This window comes from Protopterus annectens, chromosome 8.part0 (genome assembly GCF_019279795.1).
Source record: "Protopterus annectens isolate FY-2018-M chromosome 8.part0, PAN1.0, whole genome shotgun sequence".
NCBI lineage: Eukaryota > Metazoa > Chordata > Ceratodontiformes > Protopteridae > Protopterus > Protopterus annectens.
The window spans coordinates 480,742,485-480,767,939 of NC_056741.1; the positions used below are offsets into that span (position 1 = coordinate 480,742,485).

At 39.3% G+C, this 25,455-nt stretch overlaps 1 protein-coding gene across 3 annotated transcripts in view; it reads left to right on the plus strand.

Moving 5' to 3' along the window:
- The window catches only part of GRIPAP1 (GRIP1 associated protein 1), a 2,851,684-nt gene that overhangs the window by 1,159,031 nt on the left and 1,667,198 nt on the right, over positions 1-25,455 (plus strand). For 2 of the 3 annotated variants that reach the window (XM_044080007.1, XM_044080008.1), the window contains exon 15: positions 10,645-10,737. The exons of the other annotated variant lie outside the window; for it this stretch is intronic. In XM_044080007.1, the coding sequence (XP_043935942.1) occupies positions 10,645-10,737 (93 nt within the window). The remainder of the gene's footprint in view (positions 1-10,644; positions 10,738-25,455) is intronic. 3 annotated transcript variants of the gene reach the window in all.

Sequence of the window (25,455 nt, forward strand, 5' to 3'; positions counted from 1 at the left end):
TGGGGCCGAAAAGCATGGTATGAGGTATAACCTGGTAGTGCTGGGGTGCTCTCGGGAGCCTTGAACCAGGTTTCTGTTACTGCACAGATATCGATGTTCTCCATGCTAAGGAGAGTTTCGAGTGCATGCATCTTGAGGTTTAGACTTCTGGCGTTGAGTAGCATTACTCTTAGCTTTGGACTCCTAAAAACAGAGGTGGCTAACTTCACGGCACCCATGCAAATGGAGAATAGTTGCATGACTGCCGAATCATACATCAATGTACTGTACAAACACGTACACAAATGCATGGATCTCGCCATACCCAATAGAACCAAGACACTGTCCTCCAAAAAAAGGAAGCCAATCTGGTGGACCCCTGCCATAAACAAGCTCTACAACAGAAGGAATAAGGTGAAGTCCAAGACTGGAAAAACTTCCTTACCAGCCTCAATAAAAAGTTGAGATCCCTCATCAAATCCTCTAAATCTAGCTATGAAAACAGAAATGCAGCAGATAGTAAAGACAACCACAAGGCCTTCTATAGTTATGTAAAGAATCTCCACAGCAATACCCAGATTTGCTGTGAGCTACTGCACAATGGTACCTTCTATACCAAGCCAACAGATATTGCCAATATACTGGCCGACAGATTCAGTGCCAACACCCCCCCCCCCCCAAGGACCAATCACAATACTAGTAGATTGCCAGGCACCCAGTATTACTGCTGAACAGGTTAAAACAGCACTGTCCAAGGCCAAGAATACAGCTTCCATGGGACCTGACAATATCCCTGGCTGTGTTCTACATGAATTAGAGTGAACTGGCACCACACCTGTGTGTCTTCAATCACAACCTCATCTCAGGCTTTGTCCCTACCGAATGGCACACTTGCTACAGTCATCCCTCTCAACAAAGGAGGTGCAACAACAAACCCTGGAAACCATCACCCCATTAGTCTGATGAGTCTGATATGTAAAGCTATGGAACACATCATCATGGACCTAATAAACAAAGATATAGGAAATCTCCAAACACTAGACCCCATACAGTTTGGTTTTGTGAAGGGTAGAGCATGTCTACTCAACCTGGTTGACTTCTTTGAGTCATTCACCAGAGGTGTAGATAAAGGCAAGGGGTTCATACAGCCTACCTTGATCTGGCCAAGGCCTTCGATACCATTCCCCACTCAGGAATCAGAAAAATTCACTAAGCTAGGCATGAACTCCTATATCACTAGGTTGGTTGCAAACTGGCTCACAGATAGAACCCACAGTGTGAAAGTAGCTGACTCTTAAGTCATACTGCTGACCAGTCACAAGTGGAGTCCCACAGGGTTCAGTCCTGGGTCCTCTCCTGTTTGGTATCTATTTCTCTGAAGTCCAGGTCAACACGAAGGGACTCTGGCTGACAAAGTTCACAGATGACTGCAAGTTGGGAGCTATTATCAGCTCCCCAAGTGATGATGGCATCCTGCAGAAAGGCCTCCCTGAGACCAATGACTGGTGTCAGAACCATGGCCTTAAGCTGAATGACAAAAAAGTGTCATCACCTTTGGGAAAAACCTGGTTCCCATGAATTACCACATTGATGGTAATCCACTGAACACAGAAGGCGTTATAAGAGATCTGGGAACACAGGTTGACAGCAACCTCTGTTTTGACCACCACATTGCCACTGTGGTCAGAAAGTCCTTCTATGTGGCACATTTCATTACTAAGGGTTTTGCATCCAGGAAGAAACAGGTCATTGTCTCCCTCTACTCTTCCCTCATTACGCCAGAGATCATAGAGTACAATGCCCCATTTGGCAAGCACCTCACTAGACACCTGCAACAACTGGAGAGGCCGCTAAAGTACCTCACAACGAGGATCCTAGGCCTTAAACAGTTGTCCTATATGGACACACTCAAAAAACTCCAACTATTCTCTGTCTCATATCGCCGACTTAGAGGTGATCTCTGCTTGACTTACAAAGCCATGTCTGACCCAGCTTTGTTAGAAATACTACATCTAAAGAAATCCCAGTCCCTCCACACCACACACTCCAGAGACCTCAACCTCATTAAAACAATCAACAGAACATGCCGAAGAGACATGTTCATAACCAGAGACTGCCCATGCTATGGAATGGACTTCCCATACATGTCAAACAGAGCACCTCACTGGCCCCCTTCAAGAGAAATCTTGATGAGTAGATGAAAAATAGAAAATTCACCCCAGGGATCACTCCAGTGGCTCTACTTGACAGAGGCACTGGGAATTAATGTCAAGTGGCACGATGCCAGGGTAATCCTATGGGCTAGGCTTGTAAAGGCTCCAGGGCCTTTAGCCTAGTACACACCTATGAACCTATAACCACTTTATCATCATGGCCAGAATCAAAATTAGTTTGTATGAAGCTGGATCTGAATGGTCTGTACTCATTTTCGGTAGCACAGCCAGCAATGTTTCCTACCAAGATGTTGGAACTGTCCCCTTTATAATATATTGCCAAGCAAACCCTTCCAGATCTTTTGCTGTTTCCCTATCTGTCTTCCATATTTTCACAGGGCGTCTGTCTGCTCCAGCAGTCATCTCAGGTTTTGGATAAAATCTTTCTGTTTTGTTCTTTTTTCTCCAGCTCCTGGCTACTAATTCTTGAGCCTTATCTTCCTCTACATGAGAAGTTCTGCTATAAATATTTTTATTTGTCTTTTATTTGTACCCCATTCTGGTGCTTTATGTACAGTTTCTTGAAATTTCCAAAGTATCTCTGTAGAGTATCTAGTTATTTTCTGGTCAAAGACTTCCTCAGTTTCACTTCAACTCTTTCTCCTTTCTGTTGCCTAAGTCATTGTGCTAAAAGTTTTTGCACTGTAGCGTTATCAAAAATAGCTGTTGTACTAGTAACCTTTCTAAACTCATCCATATTATCCAAATGCTCCCTTATTTTTCCTTTAGCACTGTGCAGTTGCACTTTTTTGTGAGATTTTCCCCTTCTTCCACAATACTTTAAACTTTAACCAATCCCTGTTTTTTTCCATACCCTTTTCCTTTATTTCTACCATGTTTTTAAAGTCCATTCCATTTAATTCCACTCACTAGCTATCCCTTCTCAAGTGGTTTCTGTCTTTCATAGCAACTCTCTAATTATACTCGCTAGCCATTCCTTAAATTCCTGCCTTTTTAACAGGCGAGTAACAGAGTGTGTGCCTTACTTTTATATCAGTATCTTCCACCTTTATCTTCATTTTATATTGGTGCACAATCTGTTACAGTTATTAGATGAGTCTCAGAGTTTCCAGTGACATGCACATGAACATTATTTTTTTGCATCTACTCCAAATTACTGTATCTTGGGGAGTAATGCGATATTTTTATCTGCATTCCTGTTATTAAATTCACACCTCCTGTACCAAATAGTCTAATATTCAGAAATCTATCCTCTTTTGTTATATTTCCTGTCTAATTCTCCCTGATACATCATCAGTATTGCAGATCAGGTTTCAGTTACCCCCTTTTGTTTCTCCTAAAGTTTGCCAAAGCTCCAAAACAGTAGGTTTAGGTAGAATAGAAATACATGCCACTGTACTCTTCCTCCCCTGCAAATAACCCTTTGCTACCACAAATGTAACATTACATTAATATGCTGATAAAGACATCAAAAACTAAGCATATGAGATTTGGGAGACAAAAACTGAAGGGTGAATATTTAACTGTAGAATCATTTAAGGACCTAGGTATGTGGGTAGATCCAGCTTTGAGATTTTTTAATCATATCAACCAGTTGGTTAATGATAGTTATAGAACTGTAGGTTGTATAAAAAGATTTATAAAATCTAGGAAATCAGAAATGAAGTCATTGTTCGTTACATTAGATCCAAGCTTCAGTATGGAATAACAGTATAAAAACCTTATAAGAAAACGAGCATGAGTAAACTGGAGGAAGTACAGTGGAAATATACCAGTGGCATCCATGGATTTGAAAATTCAAGTTATGAAAAACTAAAGTATCTGAACTTGTACAGTTTCTTTTGTAGATATCCAAGAGGAGATCTTATTCAGGTATGTACAGCATTTGCAGACAACTACCTCTGGGAACGTTTGGGGTTATCAAAAAGTAGTAGAGAATCATCAGACAACCTATGTAGGAGATTCTGTAGGAATGAGAAATGTACTAATTTGTTCTCTGAGGGAGTAGCTGATGCATGGAACAGACTACCAAATTACATTAAAGCAAGTACTAGTATAGATATTTAACAGCCTAGACACTTATTGTGCGACAAGTGTTTTGGTATATTAACAAGCAAGAAGGGCATTAATGCATGTGCTTGAAATATTTGTATGTATGTATTACTCTCCTTTTTCCCTTCTTCTGTCACTACTGAGGCCCCAGTCACATTGAGTATTATTACTCTGCTCTGTCCCTTACATTCTGCTGAATGTTCACATTGAAATCCTTTCTTTGTCAAATTCATATGCTCATCTTTAGCCAAATGCATATCCTGTGACATTGCTATTTGCACATTTTGCTTCTTAATATAATTCAGTAGTCTTTACTTTGTGTCTATGTCTATAGCTCACAACAAAATTGCAAGCTATAAACACTTTTCAAAAAGGAAGTCTACCACTCCAAGTAGGAGCAGTTGCTCCAAATCAGTGACTACATCCAGACATATTACCTGTTATGAGGTAAGATTAACCATCCCACTTAACATGAATTGCTGTTTGTTTTTATCTAAGTGCCCTTCTCAGATGTGAACAACAATGAGTATGCTTTTTAAAAAGCATTAACATTTAGCCTTTAGAAAAAATGCACTGGATAAACATAAATTGTGTACTGTTGTATTTAATGCATTTAAGTACAAAGGCTGCTGGGGAAGCATCTACTTCTACAAATAGTCAGTCCTTGCAGTTTCGAACTTCATTTCTTACATTACTTTTTATATTCATGGAACTCCCTATATCACTTTAAAAGATAATTACATTATACCTCACATATTTCACTCAGAACACACTTGTTTCTCTGAACAAGCTGATTGCCAGTATCCCTTTAAAAGTTAACTACATTGTACTTTGGAGATTTCACTCAGAATACACTGTTCATACTTCTGGGATTAATGGCCTGCACCTATAGGCTACTTGTCTTCAGCATAAAGCATATGCTAATGGAAAAACTCCCAGCTTTTTACTTTGCGTATGGGGTGGTAATTTTTAATATCTTTCTTCAGTTTTTTTTTTTTTTTTTTTTTTTAAGTCGTCTTGCATAAAAAATGTCTTTAGCTTAAATTAAGGGCATTTAGTCAAGATATCCACCTTGCTAAAAACAGAAACATATTACCTTTTAATTCTGTATGATCAGTACACCTTTACAATCACTCCAGCAGACAAAGATTAATTTAATCTTGTATCTTTTCTGTATTCCTCATTTTATTACAGTATAAAGTCTGGGTACATTACAACCAAGAATGAGTATTTTTTTATACTTTTAATATCGCTAGCATATACAGAAGTCACTGATGTAAAATATCCTTTATTGCGCACTATACGGAATTGCAGTTTGCAACAGGAAACTTCAATAAATATTAATAAAACAAAAACTGTTTTACCTACCGCCAATTCTTCAGTACATTCAGTCAGTTTCCTCCTAAATATTAACTACATAAAGAGGTGGAGGACAGACTTCCATCATTTTTCATCCAATTCTTGCAGATCCACAGTTTGCATGTCAAAAGTACATCTAGTGGGATTGACACTTTATGAATTTCACTTTGTTACTGGTGTTCTTCCAAGTCATCTTTCTCCCATCACCAGTGTCTGGATTGATTTCAAGGTACTCCTAATTCTTCTAGTCAGCTTCTGGATATTTTCTGTCATTCAGTCATTTTCCTCAGGAATAATGGAAAAGGTTTTAATGGCAAAGTCCCTCTGTGGGTTGTCTTATTAGAAAATTCAGAAGCAGTGCCTCTTTCAGCTTGCTGGCTCATTTTTTGTTGGCTAAACTTTATTTTCTGTGTAGCCTGTTCTGTATCCAAAAATGCCTGTGATTGACTCAGGGAAATATTCTGGAGATAGCTGGAGATAACATTTTAAATATTACACCTCTCAATATCCCTTGAATGACTAAGTAAACTTGCTTCTCTTTTGCTTGGTGTACAACCAGTACTCCTTTTCCAAAAGCATTCTTGTGTCCCTAGTTTTTAATTATTTTCTCTTTTTCTCCAGTTTTGATAGGACCATCTCTTTCTGTTGGTATGATTGCATCTTTACAAACATAAGTCTCTACTGCTTTCTAATGGTCAGATTTGGAGCATAAATACAATGGGGCTTCTCGTTTAAAAAAATCTTGCTGTAAAACATCAGTGCGGTTGCTTGTTTGTACTTTCATCAAATTAATACAGTGTACTAGTAGTTTATTTGGTATGGCAAAAAAAAAATCTCAGGATTTCTTTGCAAACTGTCTTCTAACTGTACTGTTTTTTTAAACAGCTGTTCATGAAAAGTTTCATGTTCAGAGCAGACAGTGTTTCTTCATTCCAGTTTTTTCTGATTTCTGCAGTTTTATCAGCTCATTTGAATGACTACGTAAAGCTTCTTCAGTTTTTGCTAGCATTTTGTCATTTGACTTTAGTTCTTTATATCGAATGTCTCACTAATGTTTCTGAGTATGTTTGATTTATTTTTTTCCTTTAAGTTACTGGAAGACATATGTTATGTAAAACTGCAACTTGTGTTGCCTTTTGCTGAGCAGCTGTGACATCCTCCTTATTTTCTTGTTGAGTTTCCATTTCTTTTTTTTTTTTTCCAGATTTCTTCTTTGCTAGTATCCAGGCAGTATAATTACTAACAGTAACCAAATTTTACCCAAATTGATAATGTTTATTGGCTTTTTTAAAACTATTTTTTCAGTTTTTACAACGTCAGCTGTCTGCCTTCTTGGAATTGCTTGAGGCAAATTTAAGTTTTGATACATTTTACACGAAGTTTTCTAAACAGAGAATATGATCTTGTGACCTCATTTTATGACAAGGAAGAAAAAAAAAAACACTTAGAAAATATATATCACCTTCCTGAAAGGTGTATTTTTATGGTAACCATATAGCCAGCTTTCATGAGATGTTTGCATAAGTTAATTTTGTGTTTCATAATAGATTCTAAGTTGAACATTTGGGGTAATCTGTTGCCTCTTTTTCTGTCCCCATCTGCCTGCCTGCTTGCTATCTGCCCCCTATCAGCTAACTGCCTTATTCATTTTCCTTGTACAGAGAGTGAGAACCAACTAAGAGAGGTCGTCATTTAGGCAACCATCAGTGGTTCTCTTATTGTTAACCTTAACTCCATGGTGCATGCCGAGTAACATGCGTCAGAGTTTAGCATACAGTAGGCATCGGTGAGGGTGTATTTTTAATTTTCAAAAATGGCTTAACACCTCAAGAATGCCCTTGCTCCAGGAGCCAGCCCTCCACTGTGGTTTCTGGTCTGCAGCATGGGCTCTACTATGGGCCTGTTCATCCCAGGCATCTGTCCCATTCCTTGAAGAGACGTGAACTGGCAGTGCTACGTCACTCCTGCCAGCTCTAGCATGTACCTGAGATGTTAAACTTTGGCCACCTGGGTTGTAGTTGGGGCTTTATCCTCTATGCCAGTAGAATTGTTCATGGCAAAAGTGTGGAATACTGTGAATAATGTTAGAATGTTCAAATCCAGTTGATGTACAATAAATAATCTCCACCATTCTTAGGTTTGTTAGGAAAATTATACTAGTGCTGTTTAACTAGTATCTGCAAACTCTTAGGAAGCTGGTGTCAAAAAGTTGTATTTAAAAAAAGCGAAATAGTTAAGGTGATGTTTCTTATATGGTATAATTGCTTGCCGTAGCATTAAAAAATGTATTTTCAGCTAAAACACTAGCAGCAGAGTTGCTGTAAGGATTATAAAAAGTAGAACTATATTGACTGCTTGATGTAGAAGATAATCAACAGTTGCACTCTGAAACTTGATGTCTGTAAAAGTAACAGAGAATTACTAAACTTAACAGCGGAATACAGCAGTTAGGTAGTGTTGCATTTACTGTTGACCTGCACTTTGGCTTTATGGGTAAATGTCACCTGAGTGATTAAACCATGTTTTACCCACAGCATAGAGTGATCATTTTCAGTTATACAATGGAGTTACTTAGTTTACCACTTTATAGTAATTCAGTTACATACTTCTTTAACTCATAAGCACCCTCACTTCAAGGAAGTGCGCTGCTTGCAGTACAGTGAGAATGCTAGCTGTAAAGACCCATCAGACCTAGCTTCATATAGGTCCATTTCAGTTTTAAACCCTGATTGTAAAGTGTTTGTCTATAATAGCTAAAATAATGGCAAAGGTGTTGCCAAAATTGATAGATATGGTTCAGTGTGGTTTTGTGGAGAGAAGGCAAACATTTCACAACATTAATAGAAGAATGATGATCCAGATAGAAGCTGAATGTAAGAAAATACCGCTGTTGTTGGGTCTTGATGCAGTGAAAGAATTTGACAGAGTAAGCTAGAATCGGTTGGGAGCATTTGCATTCCCTGATACAATAATAAGGTTAATTAGTGGTATATATGAGTGGAGGCAAAAAATAAAGTGGGAGGGTTCTTGTCTGATATGTTCTATACAGAGGAACCAGGCAAGGGTGTCCTCGTTCCCCTTTGTTATTTTTGATATATTTAGTTCCATTTACAAAGAAAGTAAGGGACTAAAGTTCAAGGATACTATCGGTATGGTAATCTAGAAAAGTTGGCTTTATGTGTAGATGATATTTAGTACCTGATAAAAATGGGAAGGACATCTCAATGTTGTGGAACATTTTGAGACAGTTTCAAGTCTTTTCTGGATATAAAATTAATGAAAATAAAACAAAGGCTATAGCTGTAAACTATGTTCCTATCCATCAGTGTAACAGTGGTATTGTAGGCCTGATGAGATGAAGGTTGACTTCTCCTTTGTCCAGGAAGCTTGTGTCTAACTTTAGCAGTCTAGGTAAGGACTTCAAATGCATCTGTGATTGCACGGCATTGAATTGTTTGAAATTCGCTACCTCAAAGACAGTGACCATTGTTATATGTGCCACTTTGCATGATGTGTGTGTTCCAGTTTTGTCCAGTAAAAGCATCTGCAGTGGTGACAAACAGGAATTCATTTCAAAGCGGTATAATCTGTACTTAACTAGCTAACCCTAAAGGAACCAGGTGTGTGTTCTAGTCATATCTTCCTGGTTCTGACTTAAGAGTGTTAGTCTTGCTAAGCAACTTATTCCACCTACAGACATTTGTTAGTAGTTCATGCCATAATGTTATCTGATTTTGACTGCTGTAATGCCTTTTATTGCATGTATTTTATTTGTTCTTTAATAACAATCCTGCCCCATGGTGCCCCAACCACCTTCTTCTTGTGATGAGTCCATTCCTCACCCTGGTTGTGTGTCGTTGACAGCAAATACAATGGTATTGCACACTCTTAGTTCCATAGTGTAAGTTATGTGAATCCATCTGCTTATGTACAACATAAAAACTGATGTAGCTGCAGTAATTCTTCTCCCATATTACTCTGTTGTGTAGCAGAATGAAATGAGCAGCAAACTAGTGCAGTAATACAGTGAAGTCCCACAAATCCCCATTATATATCAGAAAAATCCCTATTGGCAACACAATTCGCTACAGTGCATGCTAACTCATACAGCTTGTTCCCATGATGTTGGGAAGCTCCTGCTTATGCAAGTATTCAAAGCATCAGGTTCTGTTCTAACTATAATGTGATAATGAAACCAGTGTTGCCAGAATGTAGCATGACTGGTATTTCATCAATTAACAATCATTGTTACAGACAGCGTATGAGCGCGACTGTGTAAGGGAGCTGAGTACTGCACAGCATGGTTCTACTGTAGCTGCTTGGTGAAGCATGCTGTGCATGCAGTAAGCTGCCTTACATGGTACACTGTGTAGTTCTGTCTGGCTATACAGTGCTACTTCCACTCGTAAGTACATGATTGTCTTGTATGCATTAGTCTTCTATGTGCCATTTGAGAAAACAAGATCATTTCTATGCCCATGGGGAGCAAATCAAGGTAGTCTATGGCTGCATAGTAAACACAGTGCACAGGATGCATTTACACTTCTGTGCACTATCTTCTTGAATACTACGGTCTTTGTCTTTTGTTTGAATGCTGCATGTAAATGTGGATGTAAAAGAACCAAGAGCTGTCTACCAAGAGTACAGAAAATGTGTTTTTTTGCCATGCCTTTATTTAAAGCTGATTAGCATAGTTAAGTCTACATAGATGGCATTGAGAATGGTTGCAGGTACATATTGCAGTCATTTTCCCACTATCAGATCAATACTTCCATATGAAATTTGTATAGAAGTTGTACAAGAGCATATAGATTTGTCTTGAAAGTAAGAAGTTTTGGACATTTGTGCATATGAGTTTAGCCAAGTCCCATTTTATTTTTGCTAGGCACCCATTTAGTAAGTGGTTTAATGTCTGCAAGTACTGATAGACTTTTGTCTGAACTACTTTTTCTTATATGGTCTATTAACTTGCACTTCTGTCTTTTCTTACCATCTCCTCCTACTTCTCTATATTTTTCCTGCTGTGACTGTCGATCTGTTTCATCACCTTCCGATCTGTCTGTCCTGTGACATGGAGAAGGTAGCCTGTCAGAGTGCTGAAAGTCAGGAACAGGTAGAGAGCATTCTGTCTGAAAATGATGCCCTACGTACCAATCTAGCGGCTCTTGAACAGGTACTGTTTCACACTCGTTTTATAGCGCTTTTGAGGAAGATTAGTACTGTTTTCTGTTTCTGAATTTTGGTGGGTTTGGCGGTTGTTTTGTGCAGTAGGGGTACATATGTACATTTTGCAGGTATATTGGTTGGAAATCAAACCAGTCATCAGTCAAATTCACTTGTAATTGTCATTAAGCAGCATGTGCAATTGCTGGGAATGCTGCAACATCTTTCCAGACATGGAAGCAGTGCAGTGCAGAAAAATGTTTATTTAGCAGCCAAAGATTTTTCAAAACTATGTGAGCTACTAAGGACTGTGATGATGCTACTGACATCTGTTTAGCTACCACATTGTTCATTTATGTAACTAGCACCAACAAATGCCTGAAGTTGTATTAATTCATGAAATTTAAGTTGACTGTTCTTCAGTGATGCAGAGATTTTTCCTTCTCTCTGGGGCAATTGCATAGTGTTGGGTACAAAATTTTTGCTATGGATTATTCAGTAAGAAGCATCCTCTCTCTTTGTAAAAAAAAAAAAAAAAAGTGTTACTGTTCTTTACCTCATTTCAGATGTGTCAGTCACTGATTAGCAATCTGAACACCACTGTAAACGAGTTCTGAGAATTCAGCAAGTACTTTTTTTTTCAGGCGGTACCTGTGTTTTTCATGGTTATTGCTTTTGGAAGTTGTTAGATTGCAAAAATCTGGGCTTGGCATCATGATTAGTCCAGGCTAACACAAGTATGATGTATGCACTTTGAAAGAAAAAGCATGTTATAAGTGCTTCAGCAGAGACATGAACCCAGCTCAACTAATATACAATGAAATTGCATTGTGAACAATGCTACTAAAACAGTTGAGTTGAGACCTGAATTTATCACGGAGTACTTTGTCTGAGCAACAAAGGATGAGCAAAGTTCTTATTCAGTTATGTCATGTGTATACAGATATGTGGGTCAGAGTTGGATCCAGCACTAGGCAACCTAGGCAGGTGCCTAAGGCCCTGTGGCTAGAGGTCTGCCACAACATTTCATTTAGTTTTAATCAAACTAAAAAATTCTTACATTTCTTCTTTAAGGACACATTTTTCTTCATGTTGCATCTATGGTGTGTGTGTACATGCATCACTTGCATGAAATTTGATTTCTCAAATACAAGTTGGATTTGGAGCTGCTGCTTTTCTTTTAGAATTTGAAACATGTGGGAACACTGTGTCTTGTTGGAGTTGGAACTGCCATTTACTTTTACAATTTCGGAACCAGACAATTGGAGCTGCTGTTTTACATCAAATACAACTATTCCTTCTGCAGCAAGTCCAAGGAGAGTGTGTGTGTGCATGTATGTGCGTGTGTGTGCGCATGCGTGCATGTGTGTGTTGCCCAAGTTAGGGATGGCAGGTTAATTAAGTAACTTGCTCAGGCTCAAACAGTGTACCTTAGCTACAGCAGACAAGAACCTTACTCCTCTAAGCCAATTACCATACTGTACACTTGTTATCAGAGTTAATCGAAATGTTCTGAAATGGATAATTTTGTCATTTATTAGTTCATGCATTTTGTTTCACCGCTTAAAGGAAAAACATGTTCAAAAGTACAGGGGTGCATTTTCAGTGACTGTGAGCTTCAGTGAAAGAGAAGTTTACTATTCATTCTAAGTCTGTTTTCAGTGTACAACTGTTTTGTTTAGCAAATGGCCTTTGGTGTTTTTGCTATACTATAAAATTTAAAGCAGAGTTAGCAGAACAGGAAGCATACTTGCTTTTGGGGTAGAAAGCTGGGGTTCTACTCCCATACCATGTAGCTGGATTGCTGATACTGCAGTGCACTTTGGGGGGGGGTGCTGAAACCCGGAGTACATCATCCTTTGGATGAGATGTTGAACTGAGGCCCCATGTGTCTGCAGTAATGGTAGGTGCTGTGAGATGTTTTACATCTGTGTGAGTTGCTGAAAAGAGTAGGGGGAAGTTCCCCAATGTCAAGGCCAAATTTCCCCTAGTAGTATAAATACCACCAAGGGTCTCCCCTGAAAAGATGCTACTAGCCTAGTGGGACTATCATGGTCAACAAAGGATAAGTAAATTAAAAGTTTTAAATTAAATCCGTATATCGGTCTTCATTTCAAAAGTAAAGAAGGAAATAGTATGTGCACTGACAGTTTTGAGCAGTATAATGGGACACCAGAATGGTTGGGGGGGGGGGGTTGCTGTTCCATTACCTTGCCTAAGGTCCGGCTCTGGTATGGATTATACACTGAAGAAATGGTTAAGTATTGCAGCACAACCTGTCCTGTCTATCTTAATGGCATAATTAGTAACAGTTTATGTTGGTAGTGTAGGTAACCTGTGGCCTTCCTTTGTTAAATCCGTAAGGCATCTACAGTTTGGGCTTGATGGTGAATGTTTATTCACTTTATCTTACTATTGATTTTGCAAGCTGTACCAAAGAGTGTAAGAATAAAACCTATACATATATAAAGTAGCTGATTGACTCAAGATTCTTTAAATTTATTTTTTGTAAGTTATGCTTACTGAACTTACTGAGCTTGTATACTGCGGTGGTGGTGCTGCGGTAGCGTTGTCGCCTCACAGTTAGATGTTGCCCGTTCGATTCTCAGTTAGAGCGTCTTCTGTGTCGACATGCATGAATGGGTGTTGCTTCGTTGAAGGCTGTGCGTTAGGCCCGGCAAGCCAGCACATGAAAATCAATTGCCAATCATTAGTGGACCGGAGTTCCGCTGTGGCAACCCCTAACCGGGAAAAGCCGAAAGACAGTTATGCTTACTGAACTTGTCCATACAACATCAGGTATGTGCATAGTTAACTTTGCTTGTTTGAAATGCTTACAAAGGTACAGGGATATTTTCCTTAATTCATTTTTTAGTATCTCTGTCATTTTGCAAAATATTACCTTTGACTCATTATGAACCAAATTTCACAGGAATCTTATAAAGTACAAGTTTACTTCATCAGAGGCCATGCTTGCCTTGCCAATCACCACCCTCAATCTCTACCAAAGGATAAGGCTTTGTAAGTCCTGGATTGAATTTTAGGACACCCATTCTTTTGCCTAAACCATGTTTGAACGCCTATATGGAGTCACATTGCTTGACATGCAAGGGTAATCTATTCCACAGCAAGGGGAGTAACTGGGTGATTAACCTGTATTTCCATTTAGTTTTGATTATTAACTGATATAAATTGAGATCTCATGTTCTATTGGCTGCTATGCTACGTTATATATCAAGAAAGAGGGGGTCTTAGGTTATAGGGTCCCTGAGGGTATGTAAAGCAAAGCACGGGTCGCCTCTGAGAGTATATACATCACTGAGTACAAGGAAAGGAATTCCAGTCTTTCCTAATAACTACAATTTTGAGGACCCAAGATCCTTTTTGCCCGGAAACTCTTCAGATTTTTGATGCATCTCATGAGATACATGCCAAACAGTGCATTATATTCTGTTATGGGTCTACCCAGGGCAGAGTACAGCGAAGCAATACGTTTTTGGTTTTACATGAGATGCTGTTTGTGATTAATTGAGATACAAAAGGATTTTCTGATTACAGTTGCTTCAAGGTGATTGAAAGAGAGGGAGCCATCAGTCAAGGTGCCCAAGTCACTAATTTCAGACTAACTGAAGAGTGGGAGTACTTGGTACAGTAGGGGGTGAGAATTAGTTGTTTTCCTAAAGATGATGATATTACAGTTCATAGCATTTAGTTTGAGCCCTTTTTCAGTGCACTGTTATTTAATGTATGGTAATACTATTTGAGAGGTATTAGTATCACTAGCTGGTTTAACAACTACATCCAGTTCCCAGTCATCAGCAGACTTCATCAGCCAGAGAATCCTTATTTCAGTTGTTAAGTCAGAGAACTAAATGCCCAAAAAAAGAGAGTCCTAATACTGTACTCTGAGGAATTCCATCGGTCACAATTTCGTTAACCGAGAAGATATATTCAATCCTGACAATATGGGCTCTGTGCTACAACCAGTTTTCAGTAGATCTTAAAGAATCACAATCGCATTTATTGGCCAAGTATGCATGCATACAAGGAATTTGACTCTGGTTTCAGTGACTTTCCAAGTGTGAATTATGTAAATGACATACATAGAACTATTAAGAACAAGACAAACGACATACATGCAACTATTAAGAACAAGACAAAAAAGTATATATACATGTAAAACACAGGAGTCCATATTTAAGGCCATTAGCTTATTAGCAATTCCTTCATGTGGTATGGTATCAGACACCTTTGTCAGATCCAGATAGGCAATGTGACCACTACCCACCGCCTGTGTGACCTTTTGAAAGACACAAACAATATTTAGCTGGCATGACCTACCCTTAACAAATCCAAATTGTTGTGGGCTGAGCCTTATCAAATTGCATTGCATGGCTTTACAAACAAGACTAGTGAGGCTAATGGATATATTGTTACTGAGGTCAGTGGTAGGGTCATCCTTATGGAGGGGCATTACTGCTGCAGTGCACCATGACTTGGGAACATATCCCATGGCAAGACTTAAGTTGAATAACTTAAGTAGAGGATCAGCAGTATCCGTCTTGATGCTATTTATTGGACAACCCTTTATATTGTAGGGACCCATTCAGCAGGTATTTTTGGTCTTGGAGAGTACAGCAGGGCTGTTCTCCTATGAGATGGGGAAACGGTGCGACTCAGACATGTTTGAAATAGAGATAATAGTTACAGAAGAGAATTTTACAGATTTCTTTTTTTGCTTATAGGTTGGCAATGTCTTTAGGATGGGAATAGGGATTGCCACAGTAGATATGTTTTCTGCAGTGATTTGAATTATTCCTTAGTTTTCTTACTTGGGTAAAGAAGGACTTATCCTTGCTTCAAAAGCCAGCTTGTGTTTATGGAATGATTAGCTGTTTTTTATAGATGCATTCATTTTCTTGTTGAGACATTTTATATTCCCTTTTTGATGGGAGCTTCTGGTCTTGCAAGGTAATATAAGCAGTTTCTTCCTTTTGTATAATTTGCTAATATCTACACACCACCGGGTGTGGTTTGTTGTTGAACTTGCAACTGTATTAGTTCTGGTGGAGACTGCTTTGTCAGTGCATTTATTTAAATGAGCATAAACATCCTTTGTATAGGTGGCAGCATTTCCCATATCTGCTGTGTGTCTGTGCATGGTGGGGGGAGGGAGGGAATGAGTGAGTTTTGAAAATTTGAGGTGTGGAGTACAATTGTAAAAGGTTTTTTTTTTGAAGTCTCTGAATAGGGCAGTGTTGGTTACGGGGGAGTGGATGTTCTGAGGATAAAAGCAAGTTTTTTGGTATGATTTAACAAATGAGAGGTTAACTGGGACAAGGAACATGCCAGGGACTGTGTTTCTGAGAACTAGGTCTAGCATATTCCCGTCTTAGTGGAATTTTGCATGATTTGATCCAGGAAATTATTTGTTAACACCTTTATTAAAATATCAAGTTAAGACATAGGCATACATACATTAATAGAAAAGAAAACAAATTATATTAACATTTTTCTTATTTGCACACACATTGTGCAAGTTTTCTTTTATAGTCACTGTCTGAATCTGACTTCAGGAAAGTTGATCTTCAGAATGCTCTTCTTGAGAGTGTTTTTTTTTTTCTGGTTACTGTTGCCAGAAAGAACTTGTTTCCATTGGAAACAACAAAATACCGGAATTCCAGCAAAAATATTATTTATTTGTTGCAGATGGATTTTTACAAGACAAACACCTTTCCAGAGCCTCTTCTGTCGCATCATCATTGAGGTTGCTCTGATCCACCAGAAACCTCATGGAAATGGACATTGACCAAATTGTAAGAAAGGTCTTGAGGACACAGATCCAACTGGGTGTTCTCCTGGTGTTATCCCCAAGGGGAAGTCCAGGTATAAGCCCATTTACCCTGTCATATTTTTCTGGTACCAGTTCAGTGTTTAGACCTGGTTCCCAAGGGTCCAAACCCTTCAGGTGCTCCTCAGTTGGATCCAACAGTCCAAGGAACTCTGACATCTACAATGTTCCTTACTCTGTTGACTCTGATAGTGTGGAATCAAGATGAGTCCAAGAGCTGAAGCATTGGTGTTGGATTCCTGGTGATGGAGTCGACTCCATGTTTCTCAGAGCCATGTCTTACTGTCAGTGCCTCGTTACTCAACAGCTTGGGTCTGAGGTCTTCCTTGGAGTCATCCTTGATTAGAGAAGGGAGAATTTCTGAGTCAGTTGACTGAGGGAATACTTCCTAGGTTCCACTACTGGCATTGGCTTTCTAGGCCATGGAAAGTGCCTGACCTAAAAGGCAGGTGCATTCACCAATTTTGGGTACGTCTGGACACCCATTGGAACTTGTTCCTTGTACCTTTTATTCGGTTTGACAGGACAGTTAGAATCCATTATCTTCAAGACTGCTCGACACTTAAGTTCTCAGTCTGATTTCAACTTGTCTGCACCAGAACCCCAAAGGCATGTTCCAAAGAAGCAGATGCGCAAACAGAAGAACATAGACTCCTCTCCTGAGTCAGTTCCCGAGGACACATTTGGATGAGTGTGAAGGATCCCCCAGGTCCCCCATCCTCTGATAGATATCACATTTGGAGACATTGTGGAATTGATGAAGGGGGGGGGCTTGGTCTACTGATCCACTTCACCCTCCAGATGCACTCATAGATCTAATGGCACAGAGGGCATTAAAGGACCCTGATGTTATAGAACCAATTTCAAAAAAAAAAAAAAAGACAGTATAAGCACTGGGCAAAAGGACTCCCAGAAGATGCCATGGTAGTAGCAGCTGCCACAAAAAAAAAAAAGAACTGACTGGGGAGAGTTTTTCTGTCCATCCCCCTAGCAGACAGTCAGGTGCATTGCACAGATTAGGGAAAAGGGCATATTCGTCAGCAAATGTAGCACTCGAGCACTGAACTATGTGATTTCTGTGGGACTTGATTAAGGAGATTTCTAAGTCCCTTTTGGGTAACTTGCCTTCAGATGTTCAAAACAGTGGGCACCCAAATGTCTACCCTGCAGTTCACCTCTAATGTAGCCAATGTACAACAAGAGTAGCTTGTACAGGGATTACCATGCATCGCCACTACTGGATGCAGCTATATGATGTTGCCAAAAGCTTCATTGCGTACTTTATTAATGCTCCCTTTGTTTCCACTCAGTTGGGACCCATAATTAGAGACACTAGGAGTGAGCAAGACAGTAAGACCCCTGTCTGCCATAGGAAACTGTTTCTTCACTGCACAAAGAGCCTATTCCAGGAATCAAACAGATGGTAAGAAAATGTGGTTGAGAAGGTCACAGGGTTTTGACCGTGACACTCTTGGGAACAGACCCCCCCCCCTCCCCGAGGCAGTGGGGTAGGGAGGGACTCAAATGGACATTGCCCTAGTGGCAGAGGAGGAGTGCATAATCAGGGTTTCTGTGGTCCCTTAACTCAGAAGTCCTTTCATTGCCCCTAAAGGGTTAATCAGCTGCCGCACTGCACTCTGGATATTCAGGCCTTGCAAAACATTACTTCAGATTCCTGGGTGTTAAGGATAATCAGCAGAGTTTATACCATTCCCTTTTTGTAGTCTCCAAGGAAGTGATTAAAGTGTTCCAACATTCCATCTGATCAGTTGGAATCTGTAGCAGCAGAAGTTTCAAAGATGCTCGGAAAAAAAGTGCCATCTAATGGGTCACCCCCAGACCGTCTAGAATCGGACATCTATTTTAGTTTCTTTTTAGTTCCAAAGAAGACGGGACTTCTGCCACCTCAGTCAGTTTGAAACAGAAGTAGTTCCAGATGGTCACAGTACAGTTTACATACTACCTCTATTGAGGAAGGATAATTGGATGTATTCTGTAGATCTCCAGGATGCCTACTGTCATATAAAAATACAGAGGTAACCCAGGAGATTTCTGTGTTTCCAGGTGGAAGACAGTTATTATCAGTTTAAAAAAAATGCTGTTCAGTCTTACCACAGCCTTCCCGGGTGTTCACCATGATTATGGCAGTGGTAGCAGCTCCTCTCCAACTGTTAGGGATTTAGGTCTTCCCATATCTAGATGAATGGTTTCTAACTTCTCCTTCCAGGGATCTACTATTACAGCAACAAACACTGCTACTCTGTCTTGCAAATCTGTTAGGGATCACAATGAATCATGCAAAAATCCAGCCGCCTCCCACTCAACAGATGAAATTTATAGGATGTCATATCAACACAGTTCTACAAATTGACAGACTCCCAGAAGTAAGAGTACAGTCCTTAAGGCTGGTCACTTCTCAGGTAATTCAGTATCCTCGTCCACAAGCAAGATTGATACTCTGTTTGTTAGGTCTGATGGCCTTTAACATCACTTTAGTTCCACGAGCGAGGTATCACATGAGAGTAGTACAGTGGACTCTCAGTTTAGTGGTCCTTCAACCCTTCGATGCCAAAGTTCATGTCACCCAAGTCTGCAGAGACCATATAAAGTGGTGGATATCCTCTCCATCATTTATGGAAGGGAGACCCTTTTCTCCACCAATGCTGCAGGCCACTGTAACTACAAACACTTCTCTTCTAATATGGGGGGGAGGGGGGCATTTCAAGGGAAAGACAGTTCAAGGTATTTGGTCACCTGTGGAGGCCAACCTTCACATCAGTATCTTGGAGATGAGTGGTCCTCCCAATGTTGCAGGCTTTTCAAGACTATCTACCCAAGGGTGTGATATCCACCCAGACAGACAATGTGTCATTGGAATGATATGTCAACAAACAAGGGAGACATGATCATGTCCAGTTTGCTGGGAGTTCATGAGGGTATGGCAATGGGTGATATATTCCCATAGTTTTCTGGCAGAAACACACATACCCAGGACAGCAAATGTATAGCTGCTCAATTGAACAAGTTGATCCTTTTGCCTCACAAGTGGTCTCTCAACCAGACAGTGGCAATGGAGATTTTCAGCTGCTGGGGCCAACCTTGCTGCAGCCTTTTTACCTCATATTTCAACAACAAGTGCAGCAGTTAATTCATCATCTTCCCTCTGCTGGGACAGTCACTGAGAGATGCTGTAGTCCAAAACTGGCCGCTGGGTTTTTCCTCTATGCTTTGCTACTAATACCTCTCCTAACAAAATTCATTCAGAAGGCCACAAGGTGAAATACCAAGGTGATCCTCATTACTCCTCTTTGGCCCCATCAGGTTTGGTTTCCCTTCCTTTGGCCTCATTTATTACACCCTCCCTGGGTGCTGGATCCCAGTCTGGATCTTCTGAGTCACCCATTCGGGATTCCTCTACCAGATCTACCATCCCTAAAATTCAGTGCATGGTTTCTCCAATTATAGCAATAGCGAGAGATGCCAGGCTGTGGTGGTTCACATAATTACTTAGCAAAAATAATCAACCAAAAAGATTTAGTAAGTTGAAAAGATTTTCCATCTGGGCCTCATCAAAGGGACTGGACTCCTTTTCTTCTCTCCTCCCACTGGTATTGGATTTTCTCTTGGAACTTTTTCATCAGTGATCTTGTTTTTCTAAAAACGTACAAATGACTGCTGTATCCATTTTTCACATAGTGCATAATGATGCTTCCATTGCTTCCCTTAGAATCTCTAAAGCCTTCCTCAAAGGAGCTTTCTTACTAAGGCTTCTAATTAGGGTCACAGTTTCCTCATAGGATTTAACACTTATACCTCAGTCATTAACTCAAAAACCCTCTGAACCAGCAACATCAGTGGATCTTAAGTAACCTTCTTGGAAAACTGTGTTTCTAATTGCAATTACATTAGTTAAATTAATTTCTGTATTACAAACACTCTCATGCAGGCCACCTTTCCTCATTTTCATAAAGAAAGAGTGTCAGAGAGAACAAGTCCTTCCTTTTTTTCACAAAGATGTCATCCAGACTAAATTTAAATCAATTTGCCAGTGTTTTTCCCAATTTCTGTAACTCTGCTACATACCCTAGATGTTCACAAACAGCTCAGATTCAACTTACACTGTACCAAAGATATTAGAAAGTCAAATCAACTGTGTGTGTCCGTTTATAAAGTAAAATTGGGAACACACCTGTTAAAAAGTTAAAATTTCCAAGTGGCTTTCAGACTGTATTTCCTTTGTATATAGCAATCAGGGTTTATCCCTACATTCAAAACCAAAAGCACATCCTACTAGAGGAATGACTGCCACGGCATTCATGAAAAGCGCTCCCATCAATGACAGTTGTGCAGCAGCAACTTGGTCAACAGTTTTTCCATTTATATCTCATTACAAACTGGATGTGCAGTCTAGAACTCGTGCATCTTTTGGTTCTTCAGTTCTCAGGAATGTCCTTCGATACCACCCATGTCCTTTTAGGCATCTTGGGAATTTGTCCCAAACATTGGATTGGATGAAAATAGACAACATTGGAAACTAGGATTATGTACTTATAACAATAGATCTGTGTTGTCTCATTTTCATCTGGTTCAACATCCCTCCCTCCTTCCCCTTTCCAGATTGCCATCGGTAACCTTCTGGTACTCGGATATGCCACAACTAAGAGCCTGTCTACTTTAGGTGACTTCAGCCACATTGACATGCATAGTAAGCTGTTGACTTTATTCTGTAGCATTTGCCATACATTTTAAGTAGATTTCTCTATGATTATCTAGAGTCAGCCAACTCAATCTGAGGCAAATTGGGTAGAAGGAGAGAATTGTGTAAGGGTTGAGGCAGAGCCTTGGATCCATTATAGATAAGTCCTTGGCCCTCATATCTTTAGCTGAGATGATCTAAGTTATCATATAACTCTCTTTAGTAGCTCAGACAGATTACCATGCAATGCAAGCTGTTACAGCAGTCATTCCATCCATCCATCCATCCATCCATCCATCCATCCATCCACAACCCCTTTTTGCCATTTTTGCATGTGGGGTCAGGGTGTCACTTCAACAGTGACAATCATCTATTCTAGAGCCAAGGTTTACACATCTTACAGTGTTCTAATTAACTCATCTTGAAAAAGTTGTACAGATATTCTAATTTTCCAAATCCTGCTGCAGAAGAAAAACCCAGATTTGCTTGTTTTGCAAAATCATAACTTTTAAACTTGAGCTAAGCAATTAACCATGAGGAGCTTGCTTAAAACAAATCACTTGACAATGGCTTAACTTTATTGTAAGTAAACAGTGACTAACAGCTCATACCAATAGATGTTATACCAGGAAAGAACAGAACAGAACCATCATGCTCTTTAATTTGGTGATTACAGCAATCAGACTAAATGTGTGATTGATATATTCAACTTAGACCTTCAGTAAAACATTTAGATATTATTGCACATATCTTTATCTCCTTTTTTTTTAAAAACTGGCATTGTAGAAAATATTTTGCTTACTCATTGCTGATGTTCTTCATCCCACATTGCTGCAGTCCTAACACTAGGGTAGTCGCTGCAGGCCAGGTTTAACTTCAGTGGGGTTTCTCCTAGTTCTTCAGGGTCTCTGCCCAAGAAACATATGCTTAAAATGGCAGAGATTTGATTACTATGATTAGAGGTTTCTGCCCCCCCTCCTGAAGAGGCTAGGGTGGAACCTGCTTGAGAGAGTTTTGAGCAGTGTTCGAGGCTTCTGCTTCTTGAAGACTTGCAGGCAGGAGCTCCTTATTCCTTCTCTTCTGTAGATGATGAGATGATTCTACTTCGCTCCTCCTCCTCCTTTTTTTTTTTTTTCTTCACTCTTCATTCCATGAGGGCATTTTTTAAATGGGAAGGAAAAGATTTCTTTCTCTGATTCCTAAGGGAAGTTTTGTTTTGTTTTGCACCCAGCACAGGCCTTGGCTTGGCTATCCTGTCTGTGGAGATGGTGGTGGAAGATGTTTTGGCTTCTGATTCTTTTGCCTGATGCTTTGCCTCCCAGTTAAACCTATAGGATAGGTATTATATAAGTAAGCTCATAAGTATCTTTATCTTTTCCTATATGCCAAACTGCATATGAGGAAGCTGCAATGGTATCTCAAAATGTATGGACACAGCACTGCCAGATTTGGACACTGTCATTCAAATAATACCTTAATGCCAAAAAAATTTTTTTGGTGGGTCTGCTGTCAGGAATGTCACCAAACAAAGGTCTCCTCTGTGAGGCGGCCAGATGCAGAGATCAGAGATGAGCGACAGATGCTCCAGCAGCTTGCTCAAGGAGCTCAATGGAAAGGAAAGTGGAGACAAGAAGAGTGGCCTGCCAGACACATATCAACATGAAGGAGATGTTGGGAGTCCAGTTGCATCATGTTTTTTCAAGGAGTTACTTCTTCCAGGGCCAGGGTTGATTTCTAACAGACAACAACAAACTCATCAATCAACAAACAAGGGACAAACAAACACATTCCTAAAGGTCAGACAAGACAAGCCAAGGATGATTTTAATAGCTCCAGATTGGTCAGAGGGGCGGGTCATCTAACAGCCTGGCATATTCTGTTTGTGTTGGAGAAACTTACTTACAGTTTTGTACCTACCATAAATGTAGATGTTAGAAGCAGCAATGTGGATCTTCGAACATCTACATTTATGGTAGGTACAAAACTGTACTATGTGCATTGTCATAGGCTTTCAAGCACAGTAATTATTTGTATACTTTCTCCTACTAATATTTATATAATTTGGCTACTCCTTAAATGAAATAAGTTGCTCTCTCCTTAGTAAAAGTCGTTGGCTAAAACATTGTATCTTTTCAGTCAGCTTTTGATGTCACAGTAGTTTTCTATAAGCTTATTTTTAATTTCCCCATAAGTTTTTCTAATTTCCCACCAGTTTAGCCACTAGCTGCAACATTTGCATAATGCTTAATAATTTGTCTTATTTGTGTGTTGCAGTTAAAAAAAAACATTCAAATATTGGTTTACCTTACATATGCCTGCTTATATTTACAAGTGGCGGGATTATTGCATGTCCAATGGGCAAAGTTTTTGACTTAAAACTTCCTATATATCTGCTAATGTTTCATTCATTTACTAATTTTTGAAACACCTGTTAAGTCCATTTCTGGGTTTTAAGTGAAATAGAGCCTATCTTGGCACTCACTGGATATATGGGATAATATACAACCTGTCACAGGATGCACACTGACACTCACAGCATGTTACTGACAGACCATTTGAAAGATCACCATTTCATGTACGGCTTGGCTTATGTGGAAGAAAACTGGAGCACACAATGAAAACCCATACAGAAAGCATCCAGCTCTGAGACCCAAGTACTTTGAAGCAGCAGAGCTAAAAACTGTGCTATCCTTAGTGTTTCATAATCTCGTAATTGTACATAAAAAGGGAATGCTTAATTACTGTTATTTCTGCTTGGTTTTTAAAACGATCCTTTGGTTTAATAATCTACTACTTCTGAAACAGAGTGCTTATAGATACCGTGTTGTATAAATGGGCTAATAACGTTTGGATGGCTGCTTGATAGGGAAGCAACAGATTCTTTTTTTTTTTTTGTTTAAGAAACAAGAAAGGTCTTTATTAAATTATCACTTATGACATAGACAATCATATGTTTATATAAATGAAGACAAACCATATTGACGTAGTTTTACTCAAATGATTTTTATTTTTGATAATAAGATAATTAATAATATATACTTTTCATATTTTTAGTTGCAAACATGATACAGCAGTTAAAATCTATCCACTCATTGTCAAGTCAATCACAGATTACTGGTCTGTTTCTAATGATTAGAAGACCACTTACCTGAAACTGAATTTACTGAGATGACAACACCGAACTTTGAATACAACGAACGATTACACTACCAAATTTTTTTAACAGGAAGTGTATGCACTTGGCCAGCATGGGGAAATTTGTCCTTTTCCCTACTGTAGTTCAATCCCGGAGTTGGTATATTTAGTTAGGGGGTGTGGGGGTTTAGCATACCGCGGTGTGTTTCTACATTGAATGTTGGCCAAATGCATACATTCCCTGTTAAAAAATTCGGTAGTGTGATCATTCGATGTATTCACAGTTTGGTGTTGTCATCTTGGTAAATTCGGGTAAGTGGTCTTTCAAGGATTATAAGCAGACCTCCACATTACATAGCTCATTCAAATCCTGCCTTCTTTTAAACCTCATTCCTCCTCCAAAACTTTAATCTACATGTATTGTTCCCGCACTTCTCTTTTTTCTTTTTAATTTGTTCCTACTCTTTGCTAATGATCCCATTTCTAGTTGTTTTATCTTTGTTTCTGTATTCACTACTTCTAGTATAGCTGGTTTAGACTTTGATTTCCATTTTCTAATAATTGCATTTTTGGCAGCCACCAAATATGTCTAGACAATTCCGATTCTGTATTGTAGCTCAAAAAAAAAAAAAAATTTCCTTAGTTATACCAATTTGCTCATCTAGTATTTCTGATCGAGTAGTCTGCAGGGAATATTTAAAGTCTGCCAGCTCATTACACTCCCAAAACTATGTTCCCAATTACCTCCCCATCAGACCTCCAACATTTGCTGTCATCATGAAGAAAAATTCTTTGCAGTCTACTAGAGATATAAATATAGCTATGTAAATACTTCCAAGCAAAGATCCCTAAATTTTCAAGACTTTGTTGCGTGCTTGGGAGACATACATACATCTCCCATTGTTTCTTTATGAATTGCTTATCCAGTCTCTCTCTTCCCAATCATTTTTAACTTCCTGTGATTGATTCTTATAGTTATCATGCAATATTTTAAATGCTCGACTAATTATCCCCCTTTTAATAGCGGTTTCTGTTCTAGATTCTAC